The 11756-nt window shown below is 36.3% G+C and overlaps 1 protein-coding gene across 2 annotated transcripts; it reads left to right on the forward strand.

Moving 5' to 3' along the window:
- The first annotated feature begins 110 nt into the window (after positions 1–110).
- On the forward strand, positions 111–11756 carry LOC121640477. 2 transcript variants are annotated; one of them, XM_041986260.1, is made up of 16 exons: positions 111–420; positions 2238–2320; positions 2443–2600; positions 3421–3611; positions 4255–4359; positions 4876–5014; positions 5658–5808; positions 6001–6133; positions 6667–6819; positions 7726–7763; positions 7900–7929; positions 8031–8197; positions 9110–9576; positions 9744–9843; positions 10265–10583; positions 10835–11756. In XM_041986260.1, the coding sequence occupies exons 3-16, from the start codon at positions 2469–2471 to the stop codon at positions 10915–10917; spliced, it is 2208 nt and encodes a 735-aa protein (XP_041842194.1). In that variant the 5' UTR covers positions 111–420; positions 2238–2320; positions 2443–2468; the 3' UTR covers positions 10918–11756. The 2 variants fall into 2 exon arrangements, with proteins under 2 accessions (XP_041842194.1, XP_041842203.1); XM_041986269.1 differs by having other exon boundaries at positions 2289–2320.

The raw sequence follows: 11756 nt of genomic DNA on the forward strand, positions 1-11756 counted from the left end.
CTTGAAAGGACCACGAATGCTTTTTGGCAGGACCACGGTTTGCTGTTGACCATTTCTTTATTTTTTCCTCTCAACCATGTTCTATCAAAGATACTTGGACCATTCTCCTTCCAAATATTGAAATTTTACTCTTAATAATAAAAAAAAGGCATCTCAATGTTTTGGGGTTTTTATTTTTACGCTTTCTATGTCTTACAAGGCAATGAGCTCTGAGTAGTCAGGCTTAGATTTTGTAGACTTCAAAGCTATGCAGCTATTGTCTTACCTCTTTTATGACCGCCGGTAGAGCCAGTTTAGCTCCATTCTGTTCATGCTCAGTTGACTGAGCAACACCTTTAAATTTCAAGTCTTGTAAAAGAAGAACACTTTGACTAATCACGCACAGTTCAACTTTCGAAAGTAAGAATCAAGAGGCTTAAGGTAAATACACTGGTTTTCTCAATCTTTATTTATGGATTTGTTATATTTTAGTGTTTACTCAGAAGTTTGTTTTATTTAAGATACATTTAAGCCATTATCCATTTAAAATAAAACTTTCTAAGATATGGTTTGCTGCTTTTACACAAATTGAACAGTGAACATGGATTTTATCTTTTCTATACAGAATTAGTAGTTTTCTGCAGAGTTTCCAATGAGTGACCTAGATAAAGAGTGGAAATATTTACTTTCTCCACCAGGCCTAATTACGATATCAAGGCTGTAACAACAAATGTTCCAGCTGACGGTGAAGCGCGTTCAAACTTTTGACTGGTAGCGTGTGTTTGCGCATTAATGTGTGATTAATGTCTGATTTCTAAAATGTATTTAGGACAGTTTCAGAAACGTTTGGCATTCTGTAGAGCAAAATTAACTGGTTCCTCTTAAACACTGGACAATCTTGAGTTTTTAGCTCGTCACTCATGTTATTTTTCAAAATTGTATCTAATGTAAACAAACAGTTAAATATTAGAAATGTTGAAAACTACAAGGTTGAAATCTGTATAGTGAATTTGTCTTTAAAATTTAACTGTTTTCTCCAGTACATTTAAGACTACTCAATATCAGACACTTTACTCCTTTGGGGAGTCTGACTGTATTTTTTAAACAATATATAGCCAAACGTTACAGAAGAAAATGCTCTAAAACATATTTTAAACTTATCACTATACAACTTATGAGAAGAAATAAACTTGCTGAACTGAACAACCATAAATGTAGTTTGTCTACAAATCCGAGATGTGTTGAATTTGAATGTGTTGTGTTAGATATTGAAGGTACAGCGGTTGCATTAACCCATAACCTGATCCTTTGTAACGAGAGCCACAAGTTGTATAAAAACTGATTTATTTCACTTAAAAGAAAAAAGAAAAAAATCCCAAACCACATTTCTTAATGGTAATGAGCATGGCTTAACATTATTTCAAACATTGTGACCATGATTCCTCATTCCCCGTATCAACACTGGTATATTCATTTAAGTTGTATCTGGCTTCATTTGTCCAACGTTTGTTGTTGTATTTATGAATAACATTTACTAAAACCCATAGTCATGGTAAGTTGCCTTGCACAGAAGTAACTGTATAGACATGTATCCAGATTATCCAATCAGAAATGTCCACGACAGGTGTTTGACAAGGCATTGCATGCTGCAGGGAACATGTTTATGCAAAGTCACTGCTCAATGTCCGTTGTTTCCCCCTTTAACCTACCATTCCACCTCCCACATTTAGTTTAATGGTAATTTTCTTTCATTCTTTCTTCCAAAATAAAAAGGTTCCACAAGGATTTTGATGCAGTGTTTGTAACACAGTCCAGATGATAGTTGTGGAGTTTTAAACAACAATGAATAAGTGCCTACTTTCACCAAAAAAACAAACAAAAAAAAGGGATTTTTTTTAGTTTTTGGGGCATGCCTGATTATAATGCTAGTTTCTTTAATAATACTTTTTTTTCTTACTGGAGAAAGTCAAATTTCCAAGAATCCTGAATGAAGCTGCAACAAAACTAGTTAATTTATAGAACAATATAATAATGTTTATAATATGTTGCATTTTGAATTATCACTTTTTATGAACTAAAACAATGTTTGTACGTTTTTATGCAGTTAAGCATGCTGTTCTGTCTTTCAAACTTTTACTCAGCTAGCATCATTAACTTTGGACTGCATACACCAGTAGCAGCAAAAGTAAAAACTTGTTTATTTTCATCATTAAACTAATGAAAACTCATTTATCATCTCTTTGCCATTTTCTTACAAGAAATACTGTAACAACCACATCACACAGAATCCACTCTTTTTCACCACACAGCAGACTGGTTTCAGTGGGACTCGTTATGCTGGGTAGGTCTGGACTGCATTAATATTTTAGTAATCCTTGAGAGATAATCCTTAACCTGTCAGAATTTACTCAGAACAGTACATATTTTGTTCAGTCTGAATTTCACTCTTTGTTTTCCCCAAAGGTTTGGACTAGTCGTCATACTGAGCGATGTTACCAAGATTCAAACTGAGGATCCTGATTCAGGGCCTGACTCTGTTCCTGTTGAGCCCGCTGTACGAAGCCACATCTCTGGGGCTCACAGTCAACGTTGTGCCTCTGGGCAGCGATGGAGGGAAAACGGTGGATAATGTTTTCTAGTTTTACATCACAGTGTCCACAAGCCTAGTCTTCAACCCAGAAGCCATGTGCTGATAGAGATTCTTTAAAACTCATTTGTGTTCTCAAGCTTTGTTGAGTTTTCAAACATGTACCAAATCCCTGATAATTTCTCTACAAGCCTTACATTTGTTTACAGACTTAATTTTACTATATAAAACAGTTCTGTGTGTAAAGTTATTTGTATCCAAAATCTGCCCATTCCATGATTTAATCATAAGTAAAGAAATTTGTAGTGTTTGTAATTTAATCAAAAAGGCTTCTAATTAAATTCACTCGAGTTGGAATTTGTATCTATTAACATATAATTACAGTAGATTTATATTTTAGAAAAAAAGATAAGATATCACTTAAACCACTAATGCAGGAATCTCAACTCCAGTCCTCGAGGGCCGCTGTGCTGCACGTTTTAGATGTTTTCTTTCTTCAAAACACTAATTAATGGGTTATTGTGTAAAACTTTACAACACACTTTTGGATCCATTTGATCTGGTTGTGTTGGACCAGAGAAACATCCAAAACCTGCAATACAATGTACTAGTGACTCCATCAATATACAGTTTAATTATTACTTTTACTTTCTTGCAGTTTCAACAAATTATTGTCATAAATTGAATTAATAATTTTAGATAAATGTGCTTTTTTTGTGTTTCTCGTTTATTTTGTGATTCTTTATGAGTTTTACATTAGCAGTCATCAGTCATATAATAATGATGCAAATATGTAGGGTTTGTTATGTGTTGGTTGCTGCAGACAAAATGACGCCTCATCTCCTTCCTTGCAGGTTCGGGCTCATTTCAGTGTCATCACTCCATCTCCTTGTCCCGATTTCTCATCAGTCTGTGCGACAGGAGAGGACTGTGTGACCTACCTCACCTCGTTTCCTTTCAACGGCACCAAACCCAACCCCGGCTGGTGTGTCCGCCAGTGGCAGAAAACCGTTCCCAGTGATTATAACGCTGAGCTCAGTTTAGGGTATGTGACCTACATTTTTCTTCTGTTAAGACCTGCTGATGTTTTACAGTCCACCTTTACAGTAAATCCATATGAGCTGTGATTACGTGAAGGAAGCTTTTTTTTTGTTTCGTTGTTTGAGTGTTTCATGTGTGTGTAGTAACTCACAAGATTGTGGAACCTGATAATATTCTTTGTGGTGATTTACAGTTGTGTTTGATGTTGTTTAGATAAATTGGTGAAAAAGGCTGTTTTGTTTTCCTCCAGGATGAAGTGACACAACACAATATTAATACATTTGACAGCATACTGTATGGATTATCTTTTTAGAAGTGCACATTTTTCGTTTGCTATTTTTTGCCAATCTTTGCAGATTTCTCTTCATGTCTTGTTACATACTCTGATAATTCACTCTAATCTCATGACTTAGTGTTTTTAGTTCTTAGTTTCTGTAAAATAGAAACTTCAAAGTGTAATTATCTTTAACATTTACAGCAAGAAGTTCATACAGAATATGAATATCCTGAGCTTGTGTATTAATCATGTGTAATTAATCTGTAACATTAATTGTTTCATTAATATTTGTTGGGCCAATTTGAATCAGGTGCTTTCAAGTAAAAGGAGTTTTTGTTCCTAATGCACTTTATTTTTTTACACCTTTCAGGCCCAGTACAAAGTTTTATGTACGTATAAATGCAGAGCCGAAAATTCGGGCAAACAATGGGAAGCTCAACCGACCGCCTTTTGTGGCCCTCCCGCCTCCGCTGAGGTAATGCACCTACAGAAGCACACAAATGTCCCAGCAAACAGTCTTCCGCTTCTCCTGCTGTGTTAACAAAAATGAAAATGTTCCCTGAAAGAAGCTGAAGTTTCACAGGGTTGAATGAATCAAGTGGCAACGTTTCATGGGTTTGAAAAGTTTTTACCCACTTGGTTTTTCTGATGCTGGTGGGAAATGCTTTGCTTTGTAAGAATTTCAGAAAAGCATAGGAACACAAGTCTCAGCTCTTCTTAGCTTTACAGATTTCTTTCACTTCTGTCACAATGGTCTTAAAAGATCTTGATATTCCCATCAGATGGTTAGAGAGCAAAATAAATGAAAAATGTGGACAAAGGGGCATTTTGAGCTTTAACATGTTGGGTTGTGACTGCTGGACGATTAAATAAGTAGGTTAGTCATAAAAACAAAGGGAAGGTGTTTCTTTTACTTAATATTAACTGTTATTTCTCATTATAGCTGATTATTTCTTTTTCTGTGCTTATTCTCACTCTGTAATCGGATCAGGGCCCGTGTGAACTGTCCTCAGGACTTCCATCTGTCAGTAAAAGACCTGGACGGCGACACTGTGAAATGCCGCTTTGCCAGCTCCAACAAAGGAGAGTGTGTTGACTGTAATCAGCTCCCTTTTATTGAACTGAACGAGGTGAGTTTCACTACAAGATTTCCTGACCTAAATTAGATTTTTTTTTTTTTTTTTTTTTTTTTTTTCTGTAAAAGTTAAATTTTTCAGTCTGGAAAAAAGGATTTCCTATTTATTAGAGGAATGTTAGTTTTATATTCTAAAAAAAGGAAAAAAAAGTTTAAAGTAGGCAAATCTGGCTTCATTCCTGTGCTTTTACCAGGTGAATGGTGACACTGAAACCTAAAACCAATACAGTGAAGTTTAAATGAAAGTAATTGAATGGGGAAGAACTCAACGCCTCTCAAAACAGTGATTTTCTTCTTTCACCACTCAGCTCAGTTGTAGAGACTTAAAACAGGAAGTTATTACCTACTGTTGATTTCCCAGCATGCTGTCTTTATAAAAAAAAGTGTTTTCCAGTTACCGCAAATAACTTCATATCATGCGTCAGTCAAATAATTTATGCAGAAAAACTGGTTTTAGTTTGATGCAGGATTTAACCGCCAGTCATTTGTGGCCTACTGGTTGGCCCCACAGCAACTACTTTGTTTTGCATCTTGCCTTGCTGTCACTGCAACCCGACTCTGGTGATATTTGACTCTTCTTGATTGGAATTCTCAGGAAACTTATTCCAGAAACATTCAGCTCAACTTTGTCTTTCCAGAAAAACTGCATGATGTCATTCACCGGAAATGCAGCCCCAGGACAATATTTCATCTACCTGATGGCTGAGGACCAGATTCCTGTGCCCAAAATAAGCCAAGTCTTTGACAACAAACCCCTCAGTTCTGTTCCTGTTCACCTCTCTCTTAGTGGTGGGTCTGAATCACTTTTTTTTTAATAAAATGTCACTTATGCCAGGCTTTCTTACTGTACTGAAACTTCAATGTGGTTCCTCACTTGTAAATTGCTTTGAAAAAAGGCATCTGAAAAATAATTTCAGTCAAGTCTTTCATACTGTTGAGATATTATGTGAAGTTTCAAAAATATCTGTACTGTTCTTTCAGTGGAAGAGTCGGCTTACAGCTGCAGCGATGAACTGGTGACAATGGATGGGACTCCTGAAGACAACTCTGTAATGTTTGTCCTGCCGTTCCAGGAGGTGAAATTCAACGTAAACTACAAGTCAGAGCTGGAGAGGTGTGTCACGGAGGGGCTGTTAATATGTCATTATCAATCTAAAGTTTATTCATTAAGCATATTTACAACATTAGTTGATCCACAGTTCTAAAAGTAAAATTCCAACAAGCCATAAGCAATAAAATGCTTTAAAAACACAGTAAGACATTGTGGGTGAAATCAGTAAGGTAATTAGAGAAAAGGGAGTAAACAAAAACAAACATCTCTTCATCTTAAATGAGGCCTCGGCTGCACTGAGAGAATCTGGCCAGTTCCTCTGGTATCAGACTGCACACATCATTAGTACCTTAATCCCCATTCCCCAGCAAAATAAAAGTATATAATACATAAACACAATTTAAGGCATGTAATGTGTGAACTGGAGAGTTTGCTAAATAAAATAAAATACAAGACAAGAAGTAATTTGGGGTTTTCTTCTGGTGTCTCTACGAGAGTGGATTTATTATCTGCCTGGGTTGACGAGGAGTGTAAATGGACTTAAATCGAGCTGTGAAACATGTAAGTGAAAGCTGAACTTTTCTCTGTATTTGCAGTGTTTTGGAAGTCGCTGTGGTCGGCCCCCCTGATCTTTATAGAGTTGGCTTGATATCAGTCGGCTCCCTGGCAACAATGAGCATGGCCTGGATCCGCTCTGAAAACAACCTGACCCGTCTTTTACCCGTCTGCTTTGCTGCCAATACCAAAAGGTTTGTGATTATCTTGTGGCCACTTCTGCTGAATCTTGTAGTCCATAAGTCCTAAACGCTATTAAATGCTATTGTTTACCTATTCTAAATATGTATATGTATGTAATGAATCAAATTTAGATAGAATTTATGTATATAATACAGTTTTCTGTTTGTTTGGAACTTATTAGATAAATTATTTCTATTTCTATTCATTTTTTAATTCTTGCTTTATAGAAGCAGTATTGGTTATTTTTCTTTTGGATGCATAGCTAAAGTTAATCATCTCCCTCTTACTTTCCCAAAAAAAAAAAAAAAAAAAATTTATTACATTACACGCGGGAGGCTGAGGGATGATTGATACATCTAATATTGTTAAACTAAACTAAGCAGAGCAATCCCTTCTTTTTTTGGTAATAAAGTTATGGATATACAAAATATGTAAAGAATTTTTATTTCTATGAAAAGTTAGCTCTAAAGTGGCCTCAAGAACTTCTTTATGTAATTGATATAATCTAACGCAGAATACAGTTTTTATTTGTTTTTAAACTATATGTATATATATTTTCTTAGTTTATAATAAAATGTATGACACAGTGTAATAACTACACTCAGATTATGAAAAATATAGTGAAGCTGAGTTTACTAGAATGTTCAGTTAAAATAGCAGAAGAAATATAAGTTTGAATAACAATAACAATGGTGCTCAGCTTTGTCCTGGGAATGATGAGGCAGTTTTTTTTATATGTGGTATTCACTGTATGAGGTGTTTGATTTTCCTTTACATCACACACACTGTCTCTCTGTGCAGATGTTTGTTATTACAGCTACATTATTTGTGCCCACCCATTATTACAGTACCACATAAATATGCATATTATGAAGGTTGCATGTTTGTGACACTTGGCGGCATTCTTGTCTTTCCAGTTTGCAGTCAGACCTGCGCTGTGTGTGGCTGTATCAAAGTAAGGCCCTCAGCTTTGCAAACATCATAAGAATGTTAATTGTGTTTCACTGCAACCAACAATAAACCACTCCTGTCTTCACTGCATGCTTTCTTATATACTGACAGCTAAAATATACTTTTCTTAATCCTTTTAGAGGAAATGAGGACGCTTCCTGCTGGAACAGGTTTGGAAATTTTTCATATTTAGTTAAATTGAAGTGTTGTGTGTAAGATAAAGATTGTTAGATGTGTTCAGGAATAATCTGCTGCTGATGTCTGCCTGTAGAGCTGACATGTGAGAAGACCGAGATGACTCTGGTGCTGCCCTTGGCCTCCCTCACTAACATCAAGCTGGCTGAACTGCAGCTCAACAGCCCCACCTGTCCCGTCACCTACAACACCACACACTTGACTGCACACATCTCCCTCTCAGGCTGTGGTACAAAGACTGTGGTAAAGTTCTGCACAGTTTTCTTTTGCTTTTCTTAGTTTCTGTTTGTAGTTTTCTCCTTTTCTTTTTTTAAGACCTGAAACATTTTCAATCCATTATGTAAATAATTGTTTAAAGGCTGAAACAACTTTAACTGAATAACAATTAACTGTTACAGTTCTACTGAAGCCCTAACAAACCATAAACCACTAAACCATAAAATGTTGAACTCTTGATAAAGTTATTAGGAAGCGTCTTCATCCTCAATAAATATGACACTTTGTCATTAAAAAAGTTATAAAGAATCTAAAGCAAAAAAAAGTTATTTTTATAATAGGCTATAGATACATATATAATAGACTCTAGATACATATGTTTATAGTTGATTTATTTTTTTCATGTTTTATGTTGTCATTAATGGAATTAGGTCAGTGGTTCTCAAACCTTTTTCATCGTTGTAGGATCATTTTTCAGCTCAGTTACCCCTGAACCAGGGGTGTCCATTTACATTTTAGTTCAGGGGCCACATACATGACAATCTGATTAACAGTGGGCCAGACTAGTAGCTCTTAGTGTGTAAACGCACTGGACAACTCAGTGACTGTGTCAGCATGCAGAGTGTGAGGAATGAGGAGTGATCAGAGATGAGTGTGATTGTACAAATGCGACCACGTCTCTGTGCAGGCTAGAGGCAGACAAGGGCGGCCCAGAGCAATCTACAAACTATTAAATATTTCCAGTTTGAATGATGAAGGTGAAAAATGAAGGTAAAGGTATTATATATAAAACAATTTTCTAGGCTTCACCAAGCTGAAATACATACAACTTTTCTCAAATATACTTCAGGTTTCTTAGGTTCAAAAATGTTTGCCACTGACTGAATACTCATAATCTAAATTCCAGCTTTTTCCTCTCATTTCCCTCTTTTTTCTTAGCACTCTGGTTCAGAGCTGGTTTACACCAACACCTTGCAAAGTGTGCGTCCCTACACTATGGTCAGCCGCCAGCCCTCCCTTGTCCTCCCTCTGGCCTGCCGGATCGCTGGAGCCCAAGTCAAGGGACCACAGTATGCCATCAGCATGCCCACAGAGAAGGAGACCTTTGGTGAACTTAGAGTTTGGATAGAATTTCACTTTCCAGGACAGGGGCCCCTTTCAAAATTCACAGTCACTCCCAAGTTTCGCGCTAATTTCCTCCCACCAGCAAGAGCTCGCCGGGCAGTTTCCAGTACCACCTCTGTTAATAATGACACAGCAACAGGAAGCGTCGGATCCAAGATCCAGCAGCTGGACCTCTATTTGTTGTCCAACTGCAGCGTGGAACGAGCTGAGATGATTGTGACCCAGTGCATTCAGTCTGAGACGGAGGACTTTGCAACGAGTAATCCCATCATGGATAACGGGTCAGTGATTGTTTTTTTTTCCTGAAATGATTTGAACTAATTATTTTGATGGAAATAGATGGAAATAGATAATATATGCAGTGAGCTCAGAGAAATATAAATCAGTCCCCTCTGATTTTTAAGCATGTTACATAATTCAGATGGTTCACTCCCTCTTTCTGTTTCAGGTGCGTGACGTCCAACAACACATTAGAGATTGTGACGTCTCAATCAAATTCCAAGATTTACCGTCTTGATTTAAGCAAAATGGCGACTACCGGATCAACGGTGAGTCAACTCATGCAACACACACACATAACGTGTATGTCTCTTTTCCGTGTATTATTTCTAAATTCTTAACTTAGGGCAGGGCTGAGTAAATCTCTGCAATATATTGTTGATGTTTAGCTTAAGTTAAACCATTTCCAACAACAAGAACAGACGTATTAAGTTACAGTTTGGGCCAATTCCTGGATTTTGACAAAATTTTAATGGAAACGTTGGTTGATCCATTGTTGGTCCATCAATGGAGCAAACAGAAATATTTTAATGGAATTTTCTAAGATACCGTCTCTTCAGCTTTTCTTTGTTTTTAGCATTTTTCCATCTTTGTGAGGGTTTTTTTTAGCTGATGTTGATTTATGTACTGATGTTATGAAATATAATTTGCACCATTTGTTCCCACTGTTAACTGTCTCTTCACTTGCAGATGTTTGTCGAGTGCAAAGTCCAATTGTGCATCACCACCATGCCTTCTGATAAGTGCCCGGATGTGTGCAGCCGCGCCACAAATCAGAGGACTCTGGTTGGCAGCGTGTTCACCAGTACGTACACAGTCCGCTCAGGTCCTGTGAGCCTTACGGTCACCACTCCTGCGCCATCCACAACAACTGTCCCTACAACTTCAAATAATGCTACAACAGTGACTACCACTACATCAACTACCACTACATCAACTACTAGCTTAACTACTTCAGCAACTTCTGCTGCAGTCACCACAGCCACTCAGAGCACCACCACTTCTCATGGTAGGTGGATATTTTCTGAACAATGCTCAGTTACTGTTTTAAAATATGTGTTAAGTCATTAAATTAATTAGCCTATTAATTTGTGGACTTCTTTTCAGTTTGGAGGACAATATTGAGCGTTTCATACTCCTAAATGATTCCATATAAAATTGTTCATCCAAAAATGTAATATTTAATGTGTTATTTCCATGAGCAATATCTATGTTTTACTGTTTTTTTTAAGAGATTATGCAACTCCTCTTCTTACACAGCTCCAGAAATGGCCACATCCATGTCGATGGGGATTATTCTGGCAACTATCAGAATATTTCTTCAAAAGATCATCCTTTACTAATCGTGCTGCTGGACAATGATCTGTCAGACTGGAGCACTGCATGTTTTTCTGTCTGGGACTTTTAACCAAACGAACCTTACAGTTTTCTGTCTTAGAAGCAGAGGTAGAAGATAAAAGATTAAAATGAGACAATAAAAGGCTTTTATTTCCCTAGCTTTTAGAAAACTGTGCTCCAGTGACGCCTGACAGTTGAGACACTGGCAAAATCTGCACGCAATGTTGCACATAATACTTCTTTCTTGTTTCTAATACATGAATGCAATTTTATTATAACTATATTGATATATTATCAAATAAGCAATATTAGAAAATGTTAAAATGTTGTATTTGTACTTACTGTGCAAAAGACACTGAATTTATTCAACGTATTTAATGTGCACACACAGGCAGAAGTATGCTTGGATACACTACTGTAGCAAAGCTAAACTAACTAAAGATAAATAATTAAATCCATCTAAAACAACCTGTTTGTATGAATGGATGTTCATACTGAGCAGCATTTTAAAACAATTTTAGTCTATTTGCATTTACTGGTTACAGCTGCTAAATATTATCAGCTTATTTTACATTTTTAGTAACATTGTGGATATATGTATGTATATCGTAGAATGTACATTAAAGATGAGTAAAATATTGAATAAGACCTTTTTTCCAATTTTGGCATTATGTGTTGGGCCTAGATAAAGTTTTAAAAGAAGAAACAATAGACAAAATTTATGGCTGTGCAAATTTTACATTCACTTTTTACTTCAAGTGTATTTTAAAATAACAAACATAATTTTCTGTAATCCTCAAATTATATTTTTGTAAAACAGAAAAACATCAATAAACACTTTGGC

Source organism: Melanotaenia boesemani, chromosome 1, assembly GCF_017639745.1.
Source record: "Melanotaenia boesemani isolate fMelBoe1 chromosome 1, fMelBoe1.pri, whole genome shotgun sequence".
Lineage (NCBI taxonomy): Eukaryota > Metazoa > Chordata > Actinopteri > Atheriniformes > Melanotaeniidae > Melanotaenia > Melanotaenia boesemani.

Excerpts from the sequence above, each read along its gene's own strand:
- LOC121640477 (XM_041986260.1), top strand. The coding sequence starts at position 2,469 with ATGTTACCAAGATTCAAACTGAGGATCCTGATTCAGGGCCTGACTCTG. Across the intron at positions 7,930-8,030 it reads GACGCTTCCTGCTGGAACAG|AGCTGACATGTGAGAAGACC; the intron begins GTTTGGAAATTT and ends GTCTGCCTGTAG. Across the intron at positions 8,198-9,109 it reads GCTGTGGTACAAAGACTGTG|CACTCTGGTTCAGAGCTGGT; the intron begins GTAAAGTTCTGC and ends CTTTTTTCTTAG.